Source organism: Dufourea novaeangliae, unplaced genomic scaffold (assembly GCF_001272555.1).
Source record: "Dufourea novaeangliae isolate 0120121106 unplaced genomic scaffold, ASM127255v1 scaffold109, whole genome shotgun sequence".
NCBI lineage: Eukaryota > Metazoa > Arthropoda > Insecta > Hymenoptera > Halictidae > Dufourea > Dufourea novaeangliae.
In genome coordinates this window covers 2,789,272-2,809,792 of record NW_015373997.1, presented here as the reverse complement: position 1 = coordinate 2,809,792, position 20,521 = coordinate 2,789,272, and the positions used below count along the sequence as shown (strand labels likewise).

Genomic DNA, 20,521 nt, shown 5'->3' with positions numbered 1-20,521 from the left:
CGAAGAAGGCTGTAACTGAAGTGACACGCCGTCAGAGAGTAGCAACTTTGCGAGCGAGCACGACTCGTGACAATTTTCGCGAGGTCGGGTCCTGGAATGGAAACTTTATATTTGTCGTCTGAAAAATGATGAGGCTGAGGGAGACCGAAAATATTGTTTGCGCTATAAAAGAACCAACAAACGAAATTTATAAATGGAGAACGATGAAATATCCCGAAGTTGTTGCCGATGAATTAAATTTATCAACATCTTTGGCACTTCTACTTCTTCTTTCGTCTCGGGGCCGATCGAGAATTGCTTTTTAAATAATTGCAAGTTTGCGGCGAGCCCTTCCGAACGAAAGTTATTAAAGTATCGTTTTCGCGTGACCGGCTTGAAAGGGTGTCTCGAATTGTTATCGAATCGGTAGGAGACATGACGTTTTAATTAAAAGTTCTCGTGGGACAGAACACGAAATGTTTCCCGCGAGAGAGCCGGCCGGCGGAACTGTCGAAGAAGGAAATGGGCTGAATGAAATCGGGCAGATTAATCGGGCGAAATGGTGATATAAACCGCGGGTTGAAATTAAAAAATTCCTTCTCGAGACGAATCAACGATTAACGAGATTTACGTAGAATAAATTATTGTATATGACAAGAAGCATATACAGTGACAGTCAAAAGTGTCAAACTTTGAAAGTATACGATTTAGTCATATTTATTTCTGTCCATTTAGAATCTAATATTTCACATAGATGATCTATTACATTCAAATCTAATGACTGTGGAGGATGACTTAACCAAATGAAAGTGTTTTCCAGCAAATCATTTTTAATCACCTTTGCTGGTATACTTTGGGCCACGATCTCACCAAAATACCCATGAATACACTCGCAGCTGAATTTGATTTTAAAATATTTGAACATCCAAATTTTCCGATAATACCGTTAAGAGTATCTATCGCCGGTTTTTAGCCAAATCCAAAAGAATTGTTATTCGAATAAATCTATGTTATATCTTTAATTTGGTATTAACAAAAGTGCATAAATTGTAATAACATTAAATTACAATTTAACTTTTAAAATAAGGAGTGCAAAGGGAGCAATTTTTTATCACCTAAATCATGTATATGTATCTCACTCCGAGCTATCGAATTTTACGTATAAATTTCAAAATAGTTAATAATTATTTCGTAATTTTTAGGAACTAATTCTTTATTATAATAAACTTATTATATGATATCTATAGACTGAACTGATCAAGATTTGGATTCTGATCAGGAAGTGAACTGTCCAACACCTGAGGTTGCTATGCTGCCCCAAACCATATTAGTACATTCACCATGTTCAACGATATTTACAAGAATTTTCTGGTTACACCTTCGAATTTCTTTTTCTCGAATTTTATAGATACCTATTCATCCCGAATAGTTTAAAAAAAATCATATTCAACCATACCACTGCCATGATTTGACAATTGTAAGACGCCACAACAGTTTTATACGAACCTCAGCTTTGTAAGGTGTACTTACTTATTGTTAGTTTCGATTCTCACCGTACGATTACCGGGAAATGCCTCAAGAGTACGTGAAAAATTTCAACGATTTAAGATTTTTCTTGCAAAAACGAAAGTATAGAAAGAAGCATTGACATTTCTCAAGTCCACGGCAAGTGAACATATTTTTTTAGCGTCCCTCAAAGGATCAATCATCTTCCTCCTGAAACAAGCTAAAAATGAAATTGCAACGGCTCACGGCCGATGTTATGGAATCTCTCTCGATATTCCGTCGACTATAGTTTCGGCCCCGAAATTGCGCGCCCGAGAAACGAATCGAGACGGTCGCCGCGTAAAATTGAAAGAGCGCACCGTTCCCAACCGGCGGAAATCGGGTTAAAGGCCACCGAGGAGCGCAGCTACTTTTAACGAAGTTACAGGCTTAATAAGAAGGTTGCGCTATTAGGTCTTAAGTAAACGAGTTAATCCGGCACACCTGCCGAACCGGAAAGTGTAGCGACGTGCACCAACATCCGATAGACGTCTCGAGCCCTTTCAACTTAACGACCTCATAAACCAGGTATCGGCCTGGTAATATACGAAAGCCTTGTTCGTCGATTCCTTGCTTCTTCTTCTTTTCTTCTTCCTCTTTTTTTTTTTTCTCTGTTCCAACCGTTACCTTCGATCAATTTATAAATACTTACAACCACCTTGGACCACGCCAGTCAACGCGGCGTGTAACCCGACGTTATTATTCCCTTGTTCTCTTGCGTTTAATTGAAGGTTTCTTTGTAGGTGCAGCATGGTTACTTCATGTTCCATGATTACATCCCGCGTGAACGATCGTATCTACGGCTACTGATCGTTAATAATATTGAAGAGCTGATAGCGACGTCAGCCTATCATTTTTTTCCGATCATCGCTGAAACGTGCGTCTTATTATACCCAGTTTTCATGCTCTAACGCGTTGCGCACCCTCGTTTGACTCCACGATCGTCTTCATTCAGGGCAATCGAGGCTAGACGATGTTACGAGATCTTATCCCGCTTTGTCTCACTTGTGCATCCATTTAGTTGGATTATCTCTTTTTCTAGAGGTGTGTGTGCCTTGACGTGCCCTTGGATTAGTTAAAAAAAATAGAATATCTAATTTTAGATGCAGTCTGAACATGTGACATTAATATTTTTTAGAGGAAGATTCTTGTCGATCAACAAAATTGTATTATGTTATGAAACCGAGTCGTTAATTGAGGGGTTCAGTGCAAGCAGGAGCTATGCTACAACAGTAGCACTGTGAAATACTATGGCTTTTATGAAAAGTAGTGCACATCATAATACTATGATCGCATATACAGGGTGGTACAAGAAAAAGGTTCATAATTTTTGGTGTATATAGTACTTGCCTAAAGATGAAAAAAAATGCTGATAAACATAGATCGAAAAATTAATACTTTCAAAGTTATAAACAATTTTTTCGTTCGGTTAAAGCGACTGACTTTCTCGCTTCGGGAGCCATCGTACCGGATAGAAACAATGGATTATTTTATCATTTTTTCTTTTCCTACATACAGAAGGTTTTGGACAGTCTTTGTTAGCCTTTTTACAATTTTCTTCGTTGTTTCCATATAGCACGATAGCTCCCGAAACAAGAAAGTCGCTCACTTTAACGGAAACGAAAAATTGTTCATAACTTAGAAAATATTCATTAATTGACCCGTGTTTATCCGAACTTCTTTTCACCATTTGGCGAGTACTGTCTACCTAGGAGTTATAAACTCTTTTTTGTCTATGACCTGTGTATATATACAATCATAATACAGGGAGGATTCTGCCACATAGTTATAAATTAGGATATAATAACTAGACACCAAGAGGTGCCAGAATGAATAAAAATCTAATTTTTCAACATTCCATCTTGCACTGGACCCCCAAATTATTACATATTGTTCAGTAAAAGGTACATAAAAACACCAACAAATTGAACAGTATTTTCTAATTAACATTCTCGTGTTCATACGGGACATGCAACTCGATTTCATTTTTATCCGGATAATAAATTCCTTTGTACTTCGACACACATGTGCATAGAGATAATGTAACAAGAGTATCGTTAGGGTCGCATCGATTTCCGTTGAAAATCACGCGGCATCGCGCGGAATTGAATGTTCCGATCACCAGAATCATTGTCGGGGCGACGGCATACCGGTTACGAAGGCGATTACATATTTCCCCTTGATACCACACCTCTCTGTCTACAGTATCTCGCGTATTAGGATAAACTGCCGCGATTACGACAGGTGGAGCCGGTCGTATTTTGCAATTTTCCTGTCGGGCGTTACGGGCTGCGCGAGATGCAGCAAATTGCGGCGAGCTATTTATGACCGCCGTACGCACATTTCGTTCCATCCACGCCACATCTGACGCCTCGGAGTACGTGTACCGATACGACGAGAAGCTCAGTGATTCTCATACGTTCGATCTCTCGTTAACATTTCCCATTTCGAAAAAGAAAAAAAAAAACGATGGAACGTGACACGCTTGTTAAAAGTTTTCTTTTTCTTAGACGTCCACGGAATCATCGAAGCGATGAAACTATGCCATTTGTTTCGAAGGGATGAATGTAACGCTGAAATCGATACGTTTTGAGGATAGGTTTTGCGAAGACTTCAATGCCTCCGAGACATGAGCAGAGAGAGAGAGAGTCTGAAGTAACTATGTAATGATTAAAATTCTGGACCCATCAAGTTTCACGCTTGTTTTGTTAAGATTTATTGATCTATTCGTAATATTAATGATGCATACTTGTTTCTTATTTTGTATACTTTTAACCCCTTAAGCGGGAAAGAATTTTCGAACGCCGCCACTGTGGAGTATTTGACTCAAAGAGCTGGCCAAAATTCCAATTTTTAAACTTAATTATAAACAAGATGAGTATTTTTTTCTTTCTTGTAGTGTTATTAAAACTACCACGACGGCCATTTTTGTGACGTGAAATTGTTCAGGAAAGTATATGTCAAAGCGGATAGATCCGCTCTCCCCACTTAAGGGGTTGAACATGTATTTAATAACATAAATGGAAATTTTGATAAATATTGTTGACTTCTAATATTCATATAATATACAAATTGATGCTAAGATTTTCTATACGAATACATGAAGATAAGGCTCTTAACAACAACTGTAAAGATGAAAAATTCCCTCAATCGGTATACAAAAAAATTGTATAAATTGCACTGTTACTAAATATTATTTGACAAAAGTAAGGGTCTTTGTTAATCGTCTGAATTGAAAATTATTGGTTAAAATTTACTTCTAAAATTGATATACAAATAGACGAGTCTATGAATATAAACACTCAACAATGAATATGAGTTTTGGGCGTCGATTCAGTGTACGCTCGCCTTGACAAACAGCGTTTCGAAGCTTTCATCGTAGCGTGATGTCATAAATGTCAATTAGTAGCAGTTTGCTCGTCGAAAAACGAAGATCACAGAGGATCGACCTGCTGTAAGTACGACGTATCATTATCCCTTCATCTGTTGCCAATGGTACCCTCAGGTTCTTGCTAATTAGCACCTATGCGTCGTTGATTGTAGCCTGTAGGAGAAGTCTTAAGAGCTGCTTCATGCAAAGACACGTCGCGGCGTGGTTTGCTCCCACCATATAGCTGCAAGAAATTGAAGAGACACTTAACCACCGAATACTCTGAAACTCGCTAACTTTTTCCAATGAAAAAAGATTATTAATTATTCTAAATTCACATATTTCGTAGTAGATTGCTCAATATCGCAGAGTATATTATATTTAACAGGCTGCAGCTCTATACAGGGTACCTTTAAAAGCAACACTGAATATGAAAATTCTTTCAATCATTACTTCATAAATGTTTTCTTAAAAAAGAATAAGTATGTCGAAGAGCTTAACACACCATAGGTTTTGGCGTTTAATTATCATATTTACTATTTCTTCTTTCTTGCACTTGAGATACAGTAAATCCTCGATGAGTGTTCGAAGATTCCTCGACACTGGCACGAAGAGGTCAGCACAGTGATAGAGCTTAGAATTCGAAAGCCAATGATATTTGTTTCAGCCGCGTTTGGCCTACTAGTTTATGAAATATTGAATCGTCAATGCCCACGATCCTTCCAACACTCATCGAGGATTTACTGTACATTGTAAGAAAAGTCTTACTACCACTTCAACACTGACAGAACATTAGCCCCAAAAATGATACAATTTATTCCATTTCAGTCGATTGATTCATATTAAAATTCTGTTCATTGAATTTAATAAACGAAATTCATGGCCACGATACTTTCGAGTTCGGACTAGTGACGAGCGGGTAACAACTTCCGGAATCGCGAACACCGACTATTAAGCGCGAGCCCAGAACGAAGAGAGTACAAACACGGTCGAGTTGCGAACCGACACTTTGTCGTTTCGAACAACTTCATAAACTAATAATAATCTTAGCTCATTAAACACGACGGAAACTTAATTACCGAATTCCCGCCAGTCTCCCTAGACGTCTGCCCTCACGGCGCACAAACTCGGGATGTAGAAGCTACCCCCGCGAACTTTAAATTTCGGAAGTTTATCGCGTCCCGCGAAGGAACGTTATTCATGAACGGAGTTGCATTTCTCCGCGTTATGCCGACGTCCTTTACCAGTGAAACGATGCGCCGTGACGCGAATATGTACGCACACACATACACACACACACGTATAAAGACACACAGCCACAACAAGCAGGCGGGTAAAGTTCCCTAACGCAATCAAGCCGCATTGTCTTGCGCCTGGCGTCGTGACAATCGCTGATAAACCAACGTGCAACTGCTTTACGATTTACTTGAATACGTCGTAAATGTTTTCTACTTCATAAACTCGACAGTTTAGATTGTCTGGGGTTTTGGGAACTTTCAAACCAACAGTTGTCATTAAAGGGGGTACATACCTTTGTCACTGTGAAAAGAAGGAGTTTTCATTCAAGAATGGATTCAGGAAAAACAACTCGATGAATAGATGTAACTTTTTTTTATTAAAAGAGATTACATTATTAAAGGGGGCATATAGTAGATTATTTTAAAAAATTGTTAATTTGTATTTAAGCGAATATGGCTGAAAAATTCATTTCCGTTTGCATGATTCAGGTTCGTACTGTGGTTCGATCTGGTAATGAATGGCATTGAGACAAATAGCTAAATTGGAAAATTCTTTAAAACGGAAGTCCGCTGAGTCTCAGTTAAATTTACACATGTCAGAATACAGACTTTTCTCGATTATCGTCCCAAAATCGGGCCCGCACCGGGACAATAATCTTATAGGAAGAAATGCTTCAGACCCTCGTAAATTTGTTTTTTTCAAAAGTAACGCCTGGACAATAATCGTGTAGAATAAAACAGACGCTAATCGAAAGGAGTCTGTAACATTATTTCTTCAAAGAAACCTGTGTCAAATTGACATAAGGGAGGAGAAGGGTTAAACTGTCACAAAGACTACGAATAATCGATCCACGTGAAAGAAAGTTTTCATCGCCATTTTCACCGTGGACGTAATGAAGAAACCAGCGCTCCACGTACGTGATGAAAAAAAGCACGTTTTTTTCACCGCCTCGGTGTTACGCTAAGCACGTTCGCGAAGCAGTCTGCGGGAAATGCGCACCACGACGGACGCATCTCAATTCGTGCCAGAGTATTTACTTCAAGAGGATTTTTAAGGATTACCAAAGAGGGGAATGGTGTAGTCAGACCTGGACGTCTCGTTTTTGCAACTGTCCCTCTTGACACACGCATATTTAAAGTGCTTTTTCCTATTAACTGCGAGACAATGCATCTTTTCGTATGGAGATTAACCAAGCTCATGCGGAAAACAGTGCTAAAATGTAGAGAATACGCGAAAGTATTATAATTGCGAACCACATGGCTCCCAAAGGAATAAACATGAATGTAATGAAAGCTAATGGTTGTAAAAATTACCGAAGAAATATTTTGTTGTATTTTTGTGTTTATTACATGACGTATATGAATTTTTTGCAAACACAATTGTTTCATATGGAGCTCCGTTTTCGGGGAAATCGAGTTTGAAGATTAATCCGAAACGCGTGTATTCGTGCTGACAATACAGTAGTGTAGACAGACGTGTACAATCCTTCGTCAGCAATTATAATATAGTGTTTCGTTGATTGTATAGTGACTAAAAATACATATCTAGAATAACATTTATTTCTGCTTAGAGTGATTTGATGTTAATACAGGGTGCAAAATTCTAAAATTCTGAATATGTTTCTTTTTTAACCTGACCTTTTATATTTATTGTGTAATGTAAATTTTTTAATAACAGAACGAGACACTGAAGTAAAAAACTGAACGAATAAACTGTTTGTTCGATTCTCTTTGTCCTTTTTTCAATGGAAAAAAAAAGAATTTCCCAGGGAAACGTGAAATCGTGTGCAACGGGAACCAGTACGACAAACAAAGCAAAAATGCACGACGCACAAAAGGACAATCACAGTAACTTGCTTCACAAATCCATGCAACATCGCGCTTGGGAACCGGTCCCTGCCACCAGGACTCAGGTGTACAGTGCAACTCTGTTTCCCCTTGCTTTATTAATGCTCCCCAGTAATATTTTATTACACGTGTAAACTCTGTGAAACTGAAAAATGTTATTGTAAAAGGATATATAATATTTTCAAGCAACCACTCGCATTAAAACCGTGTGAGTGATATTTATAAGTGACTGAAACCTAGCTAGTCGTTGGGATAGAACGACACAATGGACAATCGAATGTTTCATAGACCACACAAATGTAAAAAATCATTAATCATCGGTTAAGAGTACGATTCCTCCAAGTACGACCCTGATAACGCAGACACTCGAAGCTCCCCATCGTATAAAACAATATAATTGTATTAAATAAGTCGAAAATATAGAATAAAATTTTCTCGTACGATGCTTCGATTTCAAGATATTCAATTTTCGAAATTCATCTGACACGTATGTATTTATGTTGACAATAAGTAGATACGGAATGTAATGAACAGACGCGGTAATCAAATTCTACTGAATCCAGTAAATTTTCAGATTCGATCGTCTCGAAAACGAAGCATCATTCGAGAAGTTTACTATATTTTCCGTTTATTTTTGCATGCTGTATAGGCTACAACTTTATCATTAAATATCTCATTAACTAATGGCCATGTACAGCTGAAACAAATATCATTAGATACCATTAACAATTCCTTGACAGTAAAAATCAAGGCTTCCAACTAATATTTCTAACATATATTATTATTCCGATGCAATAATATTATATGTTTATAAGTAAATATTATTATTATCATTATTATCACTGGAACTCGACCAGTCGAATCGGCCCCCTGTGTCGAAGATGTAAAACGTGCTAACGGAACAATTTTCATTTTTCTTTTTCCAGAACTCCGAGATATCTCTTTTCGAGACGAACATTCGGTTCATGGGAAGTCTGTTGGCCTGTTACGCTCTCACCGGGGACGTGATGTTCCGGGATAAGGCGGCTCAGCTTGGCGAACGGATGTTGCCTGCTTTCCAGACGGAAACCGGAATTCCTCATTCCCTCATCAATCTCCATACCGGGGTAAGTCTGGGATTTCGTGGTTCCGCCGGTCGGCCGCGGGGCCAACACCGGGCTGGGGGGCGTGTGTTTTAATGTTAATTATTTCTGATGTGATTGCGCCGCAAGATCAACGGTCCTTGAACATTCGTGGAGAAAACTCAGTATTCACAACGTTAAGGAGAGTTTAATATTATATCGAGGATATAGCTCTTCATCCTTAACGAATGAGGTAGAAATCTTACTTTTTGGGTCATTCCACATGAAATCGAACACTTTGGACTTTTTGTTACTGTGACCATGAATTTCTTCAGACACTTATGATCAATTTGAAGAATTGATATTTATTATTCGATGTTTTAAATGGAGTAACATTTCGGATTTTCTTGAAATTTGGAATTATTGTAATCTTTAGTGGTCTATAGTCAGATGGCAAAATGTAATATATTAATTCTTCGTAGAAATTGAGATATTTAAGAAATTTATTTACTGACTGAACTTTAATTAACAACCGCTTTTTACAAGCACTAATAAGAAAATGGTATTTTCAAAAACATTGTAATTGTTCACAGTTGAAAAAACTTTTAAATTATACATCTGACCCCAGAAATATACAGTATCTGTTTGTTATTAATTTAGATTTGCTTTATATTACACGTTAAATTGCATATAACAACAAGGATTATATAGCGTCCAAAATATCGCAAAACAAGAACAAAAACGAAAAGAAACCTTTCTCATCGTTAATCAATTATTTCATTAAATTTTTATACCCTCTGAGTATCTTCATATTAAATTCTTCATTTCATATTTACGAAATTCGAAACAATCTCAGATCCCCAGGAACTTCTTCATCCGTTAACACTACACCTTTAACGTGTCTCCATAACCTCATTCAAATATTAAAAATTACAAAGAATACATTTGTAATCGTAGATAACCGTCGAAAGAATAGTTTCTATAGAAAAGTTTAAATATTCCAGGAGATACGTCCTCCCAAAGGAAACACGAAAAATTCGAGTTTCGAGAACGGAAACGAACAAGCGCTGGTTTTTATATCACGGTGAAATTCATTCTCTTTTTCTTTTTCTCTCTCTCTCTCTCTCTCTCGCTATCATTGGCAGTGTATATGCCCGCAGCGGTGAAAAAAGAGCTTGAAAGATCCACAGAGAAGGAGGTAACTCCATCGGTTTTTGTGCACACATTAGAAACGCGGGGAACGACGTTGTATTCGCCGTTTTAATTGAAACGATTCCGTCAAGTCACGTTCGCCAAAGCGCTGGTCCGCGATTAATATGCAAAATTCTTAATTGGACGAATAATGAGGCCAGGAAAGACGGTGCCCGGTGACTCTAGATCCTTTTTTATATTTCTCTTCTTCCGCTCGTCTTCCCTCGTTCGATCGTTTCCTCTTCCTCGGTGCATTCTTATTTACCTATCTATATGTATACTAACTTTTTATCTAAATTTATCTCAACCTCTTATTATCATCTCTTATATTCCATTCAATATCACATAATTATTTGTTTTAGCACTCGTTTGTCTATTGATCCGAATTCTTAACTTTTAAACGAAGGTTTCTTATTGGTACTATCCAAAGGAAGCATTTTTTGTTGGTGTTATTGAAAATTTGAGAAATATTGTAGAATATTGACTTAATTGATTAAGTAACCCTCTAACTGTAATGAGGTTGACAAAACGCGATTAAAAAAAAAGAAGACCTTAAAATTGGTTTCTGGAATGATATAAAACTCTTAAAATCAAGTTTGATGAACCTTCCTACATTCATCGTAATTAGCCCGCGGATTTTATAAATTTATAATATACACGATTGTTTAGGATTCAGTATGATTAAGAGTCTGATAAAGTTTAACACTTTGATTGCCACGTCACCCAAGTATGGCTGACACAGACATTGCAAAGAGGCTGCATTATTTAAATACTGTTACAAAATTTGTGGGTAAAGTTAATATCGTAGTGTAATTTAAAAACCTCTATTAACTAAATGCATATATTTTCGACTATTTAAACCTTAAAAGAACGAAATAAAGTGCGTCTGGCCACATACGACATTTTTCACTGTGGCAGTCAAAGCGTTAAAAGGGATGTTTATTTCACTCGGAATCTAGTTAGAACAATAAACAATATAAATAAATTTCTATTTGACTCCAGTTTCTCTATACCCCATAAAAAATCCACATTTACACAAGCATTCGCAGCATATTTAATCAAATCATTCGGATCTTTATTAAACCTCCAAAGATTTCGATTTCGAATCCCTAGAAAATTCAATTAAATTCCGCCTACATGTGGAATTTTATCATTATTATCACATTCCGTGTCCTGTAATACCACGACGGCGGTTTAATATTTGTACTGTAAACTGGGCGAGTGAGCGAATTCCCTTCGTTTCTCGAGAATCGTCTGTAAGTATAATAGAAACGGGAAATCAGCTGTCTCTGTTATTTCGTTTAATTGGCCCGGTTCGATTCGATCCTTGTTTTTGGAACTCCTGTTCCGTCATGGTGTCATTTCCGCTTTTAGCTGATCGAGAACGGAATTTTCGTTTGAATTCACAGGCTAGCAAGAATTACGGCTGGGCCAGCAGCGGGTGCAGCATTTTGTCCGAAATCGGCACGATGCATCTGGAATTCACGTACCTCAGCGACATCACCGGTAATACCGTTTTCAAGAGCAGAGTCGAGAACGTTAGAAAAGTGCTGAAGAATCTGGAGAAACCGAAGGGACTTTATCCGAATTACATTCACCCGAGGACTGGAAAATGGGGACAACGTAAGTGTGATTCGTACCTCATATTTTTATCGTATAACTCGTTCTTTTGATCCCTCTATGACGATGGTTAAATACTACTCGTTCCGTATGCCACGATGTTTTGACGAAAGAGGATATATCTAATGCAAATTTGTTAATAGTTCTTTACAAATGCTTGTAAATGAATGTGAGAGTTTTGTATAGTATATCTGAACTGCAGACCCAGAGTGTATTAACACTAGAACTACCAGCATTGAATGTATACTAAATTAAATTGTATAATACAATAATATATAGAATATATAAGACAATCTAGCATAATATACTATAAAATAACATCTGGAGTAAATTAATAGCCAACATAAATTCCGTCAAAAGCACCATTATAATTTTAATAATGGTAAAATGGTAAAACTGTAATCCGTCATTTTGACGGGTTTGGTAGTTCTAGTGTTAAATCACAGTTATCAAACTTTCATGGAAAACAAATCAAAGGTACAAAAATCTTGTATATTTGAACCCGTTTGGTAGGAATTCAACGAGAACAATTGCTACCTTCGAATTATTGAATGGACTTAAGACAAGTCTCGATATCTAGAAATGGAGAATGTTACATTAAGTCCCCTATGTGGTGGTCTTTACATTCTTTGACTCAGAACAAGATATGGACTTTATATCATTATTACACTATTATATTGAAAACTATACGACGTAAAATGAACTAATTTTTACCATCAGAAAGAATGAAAAATTTAATACAAAGAACGTGTAGAATGTCATTTCTTTAAAAAAATGGACTTTATACACTCTGGTTCTGAAATCCAGAGATGCATCTATGTATAGTGCCTGGAACCAACAGTCGAAATTGTTTTTCGCCCAAAGTTCAATTTTCAAGAATTCTCAAACCGTCTTAAACTCCTTTAAATAGGACCGTATCGCTTACGGTTCCTTCCGTCTCCGATCCCTTCACTTTTCGTCCAAAAGAACCACGAACATAATGACCACAATAAATTCCCTGAACTGCCATGCAAGCGTCCATTCCTCGAAGCCTGTCGCGCCGATTTCAATTACCGTAATCAAATTACACCGGCAAAAAGAAACCCTCGGAAATTAATTATCCTCTGCTCACCAATACATCCTTATAAAAACGTCAAACGTGTTCACTGAACAACTTTCATCCGAAATCCCGGTAATAATAACTGTACCTAACCTCAAAACGAGAGAAGATCAACCAATCCCAGTCACTTCCGATCAGATTCATTCGAGCCGCGAGCAATAACCCAAAGAAAACGAAACGATAAAATGGAAAACGCTCCTCATTACAACCGAGAAACATTGACGCGGCAGGAATGAGAACGAAAAAAACGACGAAACGAACAACGGAGAGGGACAACCGAAGTTGGACGTAAACGCGCCCCGTGCATCGGTACTGTAATTTCATTTAATAAATCATCCTGAGCCCGGCGAATTTCAAGGCGAAATAGATTTTTAATCTGACGGCCATCAATTATGTCGCTGAAATAGTTTCGACGCGTGGTGGTTCGGCGGCGGGAACGGCAGAATGGAAGGGGTGCTCCCGTTTCACGGTCCTCCTCCCCTTCCTTCTGTGCCACGGTCGCCTTCCAAGGGGACACGTTGTAGCTGAGATCTCTTCGCGCGATCCCGAATAACGCATTTATCATGCCGCGCATCCCCTCGGGTGCTAAATCCTCCTCTTCTTCGTTCCTCGGCGTCGTCCCTCCCCACGTTTTCCCTGTATGACGACCCCCGCGAGTATTTATCATCTTCTGGGACTCGAGCGTCCATCCTCCGCCGGCTGTCGCCTGCCGTTTTCTTTTCTTTCTCGACTGGGGACGGTCGTCGAGTCGCGCGCTGTAGACTCGCCATGAAAATTTATAGCCCCCATCGGACGGAGTCCAAGTATCGCGGGGACTTCCTCGACTTTTGACAAGGCCGAACATTGTCGATCTCCGCTGCGAGTGATTCCTGGACGAACGGTGTCCAGCGAAGTTCGAATTTTGGGAAGCAAATTAAGTTGCGTTGGGCAAGATTGACTTGATGATGCTAATCGTAGTCCCTACCACCATTGGTCAATACCAGGGAGTAAGAAAGACAAAAATCTGTGCTTCTTTGTCTCTACAAAATGGCGCGAAAGAACGATTGCGATGGGATAGCAGGAGCATTAGGGGCTCCTATGGTACTCAGCACTGAAATAAGGGGAGGCTTCCAGTCGTCGTGGTTCGGTTCTGAGGGAAAGTACGAGAAGTTTGTAAGTGAATGACCAGTGCAGGTGAAAACGCAGCTAGGGTGAACCGTAATCTTGTTTCGTTGGTCGAAATGTGTACAAGGTGTTCCATTTAAATCGATCCACTTACAAGGGAAGGCACGGAAGTGTGCCCATCCGATTTTGATGAAACTTCGTATGTCTGTTAAGCAGTGAAAAATAAGGGATACGTATTTTTTTTTATCGTCTGAGATGCTACTTTCAAGGGTGAAACCATCCCTCGAAGTTGTATAGCACATATAATGACCAGAGGATGTTACACTATCTTTCTGAAGCAATTAAAATGATACAATTTACCTTTGTTTTATTCTTTAATTAATAAATACATATTAGTACGTATAATTAATTAACCAATAACGGAATTTAAGTTTACATCAATATTACGATACATGACTATTTCTTGCATTAAACATATTATACTAAGAAAAATCGTTGTCTGGGGGTTGTAATCAAGGTACGAGTTTCAATTGTTATTATAACGTACTCTGAAACATACCTGATATTTATTTGTTTAATTACAAATTACCAGATTGCAAATACTGATTAAACTTCACAGGTTTCCAGACTGATTTGCGAATCAGCGATAGAATCATGTTTCACGTCAAAGATCAAAACTAAAATGCAGGCTTCAATAAACTCCACTAAAATTATAATTTCTCAAATATACTATCAGACAACATTTCATACAGTAAAATCAAAGCTCGTTCAAGTGCCCGTTAAAAATCCTACAATTTCATTCACCAATTCGATCCCTTCGGTCGTATAAACTGCAACCATAAAAAATCTGCGATCTTTCCAGCATCACTTAATTCCAATTAAATTGGTCGGACTGGTGCTTCTCGCGGTAAATGGGACTCGTGGTTAATAACGTAGAACCGTAGAAAGGACAGAGAAAAAGTCATCCGTCTTCGTGGATCTCGGTGGGGGACAAGAGCGCGGCTGCCAACGATTGAAAGTTGCTTCGTTAATGACAGCGAGCAGCGAAATGGTCGAGCGCGGCTGGTGAAGCTCCACAGGTCTTCAGAAGTGGAAAAGAGAGAGGATCGTCCGTACGGTTTCCCGTGGATGTGCCGGCGAAGGTTTTTATGCCAAGAAGAGGGCTACTCCGACAACTCGTCTGAGAGCCCACCGAGACAAAGAGGAGAGAGCTCGAGCAGTTTTGCTACCCGCGACTCTGCCTTCCCCCTCAGTTGTGGGAAACCTCGAGTACTTTCGTTTTCCTGTTCCGCTGATGGTCACGACTCGCCACTGAACCAGAAATAAGAGCCCCGTGCACGAAGAAATTGCTATTAGAATCATAACTGAGGATAAATATGCGGACCCCAAAGTGTATTAAGTCACATTTTGTGAAACTTTAGAGGAGTGCAAATGTAAGGTGCAGAAACCTTGTAACTTTGGAACCAAGAATTCCAAATCGCTACCTTCGAACTACTGAATGGACTTAAAACAAGTCTCGATATGTAGAAATTGTGAACTTTGCATTGAATCCAATATGTGACAGATTTCGCATGAAAGAGTGAAAAATTTGATACGAGAAACATGTAAAATATCATTTTTTTTTTAAAGTTAACTTCTAGTCTAGCTGGGATTGTCCCATTATTTTTCTTTGTTTTCTGTCTGAATAGATAGGAAATTTTTAAATAGACAGAACCTGAAGGATCATTATCCACGTGTTAACAGCATTTTATTAGCTTTTTACAAATCAACCATAAAATTAATTAAATAATCTATTTTATGTGGAATACAGATCACATGTCGCTGGGTGGGCTAGGTGACAGCTTCTACGAGTACTTGCTAAAAGCGTGGATTCAATCCGGCAAGGAGGACGTCGAGGCCCGACAAATGTACGACGAGGCGATCGCTGCGATAGATCAGCACATGATCAAGACATCGCCCGGGAAGCTGCTGTACGTGTCCGATCTGAAATACGACAGGCTGGATCATAAAATGGGTCATCTGGCATGTTTCGCCGGTGAGTGTAAACACGATTTTTTTAAATAATTGCTGCTCATTCTGTGAAGAAATCAGTTTTCTCAAATTGACGTGATAATATCTTGATGTGAACGAAGATTAATCTAGAGAACCGTTTAATAGCCATAAGTAGACAGTAGATTTTATGCATTTATAGCATGTTCGATTCTTTAAAATTCAATGTAGTACACAGTTTAGTTACATTTAATGCAATTTTTATTTCATTTCAAACGTGATAGAAGCTTTAACACAGTAAACAATTTTCTGTTTGATTCCAGTTCTTGTAAACTCGATATTTGCATAAAAATCCGTAGTCCAGTCGTAAGATATAAACTTGTGTTCCCGTTGTGTTTTCATTCCTCTGATTTACTACATTACTACCTGTTGCACAAAGTATTGCCCAAAATCATCAGCTTACGTAAGTGTCAGTATTCCAAATCCCTAAAATATTCATATCGAAACGATTACATTTTATTATTAAATCAGATAAACAAGACATATCCTATATTTATCTTTTCATATTTGTAGAGATTAAATGAATATTTTGAATATTGTGTAATACCGTACTCAGAATAGTACACAAATTGCACGCGAATCCCTCAGGGATCTGTATCGCGATCCACTCGATATCGTATTTCACACTGCTTAATATAATTGAATTAATTACTAAATTATTAACGTATACATACTGCAACTGAAATATCAAATTGAAATAAAAATGAAATCTCATAATTAAAATTCCAGAACCATTAAATTCTATTTCAAGGATTTCGGTCTAGTCATTCTTACGTGATTCTCGTTTCTAAGAGGATACCCACCAGGTTCCAGATAATTCTACGGTGATCCATCGATCAGAAATAAATCACTGTCCGTCACGCTCGTCTACGGTGTCCGTTTCCGTGCCACGAAAGAATATCTGTTTCGTTCCAGGTGGCATGTTCGCGTTGGGCGCCAAAACTCTGGAAAACGAATTGTCTGAAAGATACATGACGGTGGCCGCCGGTCTGACCAACACATGCCACGAATCGTACGATCGAAGCTTCACGAAGCTCGGGCCAGAAGCTTTCCATTTCATCGAGGGTAACGAGGCGAAGAGTTTAAAGAATGGCGAGAAATATTATATCCTTCGACCGGAAGTAAGTGCCCTCCACACACACACACACACAGATTGAAAAAATTCCGCGGGAGTCGAGCCAATAGACGATCAGTTATAATTATAATTGCGATTATAATTAGAACAGAGTCATTTTTTGTATATTTTTATCTCGTATTGAAGTATATACGGAAGATATTCACGAGTATAGAGGACGTGTTGTTTAAGTGTCTTATCTGAGCAGAAAACAACAATAACATCAAATCGTTAAAAAACTTAATATGCTTCTGTGAACATCGAAATTTAAAATACTGCCCAGTTAATCTCCTAATTGTCAATCATACCCAAAGAAAGATGAAGAAAAAACAGTAAACATTATCAAACGCGTTGTAAAGTAATGTTCCCGCGATGTTTTCTTGGCGGGTAATGAAAAGTAAAATATTCAATCCGTCCGCTTTTCCATGTCGCTCGCCGAATAAAGACGGGCCAAATTCCGAGGTAAAATATTTTCCTTTCAGACCTTCGAATCGTATTTCGTGATGTGGCGGCTAACAAAGGATCCGAAATACCGTGAGTGGGGCTGGGAAGCGGTCCAGGCGTTGGAGAAGTACTGCCGTGTTCCGGGGGGCTTCACCGGACTTCACAATGTTTACATGATTGATCCACCGCAGGACGATGTTCAACAGAGCTACTTCTTCGCGGAAACACTGAAGGTAAGATTGAAAAGACCTTACTGTCAACGTTTAGCCGGAATTTATTGTTAAAATCCTTCTTCGAACGTTCGATGTTTTTATTTCGTATTAACAAAATCATTTACTTTCTGGGTGAAAATATGTAGAAAAGAATATTAAATAATGTTCAACTTCAATGTTTCAATTAAAAAACTATTATATTCGAGTAATTGACGATATGATGTCGTCTGATGAAAACTGCCTCATACTACTGCAGGAGAGCACACGTCTCGGATATGAAAGATTCCTCCACTTATCAGTGATCTCTCCTTCATCTCCACAGAATATGCAGAAATAAATAATCGTGTTTCGAGGTCATAATAAGATTGATAATGTTTAGAACCAAATTTACAATTATTTAATAAGTAATCGGGCAACTAATGTACAGTGACTCACAAATTTGTTAACGAAAAGCTGTCGCTTCTATTTGACCGAATTATTTACCGAAATCCGAATTTTATTTCAAAATTAAGAAAAAGTGATCGCAAAAGGATAATAAAAGTAATGATAAGGAGAATATCTAAATAGAAATTGCATAACAATTTTAACACCTAATTGTTATTACAGAAGTCTGTGAACGAATGTGTGAATCACTGTAATAGTAATCGAGCAGTTACAAAATTTGTGGATAAAATTAATATCAATGTATAAATTTAAAATAAGACCAACAGTCTCTCTATTATCAAAAACGAAATAAAGCGTGTCTGCCTACGTACAATCTTTTCTACCGTGGCAGTCAACGTGTTAATGCCACGCAGTAGATCCGTGACTGACTCGACTACTTTCGATATTTTCCAGTACCTCTACCTGCTGTTCAGCGACGACGATCTCATAAACCTGGACGACTGGGTGTTCAACTCCGAGGCGCACGTGCTTCCCATCAGGGGCAATCCCTTGTACCGGCCATCCCCCACTTTATAATTCGAGAGGAGGCCTCGCCGTTCGAGGAGGCGACACGCCCACGACGCAACAAGACTGTCGTAACGATCAACAACAATAACAACAACAACAACAACGAGGAAATCCTCCGTCGGACGCAAGCGAAAGCTATGTATATCCGGCTTCGGAACGGAAACAGGAATAACCAAAAAATAGAAACTTACTCCAGAAGAGGAACAAAGGAAAGGAAAGATTATTATTAAAAAAAAAAAAAAAAAAACGGGGAAATAAGAATTCGGCAGTGCACACATATACGGCAGGGTAAAGTGGACATTCGAGAATAAAAAAAGTATATATCCGTATCGTTTCACAAAGAGAGATTAAGGAACAGTGAAATACCGAAATGAAAGAAGGCTGGGGTGGGAGTGGTGTGAACGGAACGACGACATGTGGGAAGGACCTTCGTCTCGGCTCGTCGAACAGGAACCCACGTGTCGACGTCGGTTGATACGGTTAAAACAATTATTTTAGGTAAATCGTGTGGTGAATAATGGCCGGGGTAGATGATAACGAACGTTATTTAAACAAAACACACAGACATACACACATACACACATTGCACACGTACGTTTGTAAATAGCGAGAGTAAAACAACATACATGACCGCGTGACTATGTGAGATTATACATAATAGTAGAGAAGAAAAAAGCTAGGATACGGGGGCGGGGAGGGGAGAACTTCGTGTAGAGAGATACACCAGAAGCATTTTCTCGATGCATTTTCTTTTTTCGCCTGCGACAGCATACGGTTCGACCCACCTGGACCCAGTCAAATGGAATTACAAACGTTCAGTCAGATTTACCGGTGATTACCGGCTCGCCGGATTACGAACGGTGTTACTCTGTTTCCTCTTCCTTCCGTTCGAGCTTGAAACGTTGGCACACCGAGATTCGGAGGAAAAAGGGTTTTTTACGTGTATTTACAACTAAAATGGTAATCGGTTTGTTGAGATTTACGCAATGCGTGTTACATTATACTCGAATTTTATAACGAACACCGTGAACAGAAAACGTATAAGAGATTCGACAGAGAAGAAACCATGTGTTCTCACGAAAAACGATCGATCGATGGAGAAATCACGGGAATCGATCGGCCACTGTCGATTATCCAACAACTTTTTCACACTCCACCGAGAACGAGAGAACCTGTTCGCGGCATTTTTTCTAACAATTTTCTACTTTTAAATAAAGCCAATACTCGGCGATCTCGGTGGCGAAAAACTGCCAATGGGAAAATTCTTTGGGATCGATCGCGCCCGTTCAAAGCGACGATTCCTTGTTATACTTAGCGTGCAAAGGAAAAAAATAGATAACGGTCGTGGAATTGTTCGTTAGAGTCGACTTGTTTAGTGGTTCGAAATATGTTAATGTACAAGGAGGGTAACTTTCTGTTCTTCGGTGTCGTCATTCTTGCGTAAGATTTTTATTGTGATTGACTTGTTTTTAACTCATTTCAACGATATTTTCTTCCGTTAATACTATTTCACTTCGTCGATTACATTTACGGTTTTTAATATCTTTGAAAACACTTGATAACTCATTTTAATAGTTACTATAGAATTTGATCGTCAATTAGAACTAGCCTGAACAAAGTAGAACGAAGGACGTGTGGTGGACGTGAGATTATAAATTTCAACAATTTTTTTCTCAGTTGAAGATTAAATTTAAAC

General features: G+C 38.5%; 1 protein-coding gene across 1 annotated transcript in view; it reads left to right on the top strand.

Moving 5' to 3' along the window:
• The window catches only part of LOC107188066 (mannosyl-oligosaccharide alpha-1,2-mannosidase IA), a 148,289-nt gene extending 128,557 nt beyond the window's left edge, over nucleotides 1–19,732 (top strand). Inside the window, exons 2-7 of the mRNA XM_015576307.1 lie at nucleotides 8,907–9,086; nucleotides 11,642–11,855; nucleotides 15,866–16,090; nucleotides 17,020–17,225; nucleotides 17,701–17,895; nucleotides 18,712–19,732. Of these exons, the coding sequence (XP_015431793.1) occupies nucleotides 8,946–9,086; nucleotides 11,642–11,855; nucleotides 15,866–16,090; nucleotides 17,020–17,225; nucleotides 17,701–17,895; nucleotides 18,712–18,834 (1,104 nt within the window). The 5' untranslated portion in view covers nucleotides 8,907–8,945 and the 3' untranslated portion in view covers nucleotides 18,835–19,732. The remainder of the gene's footprint in view (nucleotides 1–8,906; nucleotides 9,087–11,641; nucleotides 11,856–15,865; nucleotides 16,091–17,019; nucleotides 17,226–17,700; nucleotides 17,896–18,711) is intronic.
• The last annotated feature ends 789 nt before the right edge of the window (nucleotides 19,733–20,521 follow it).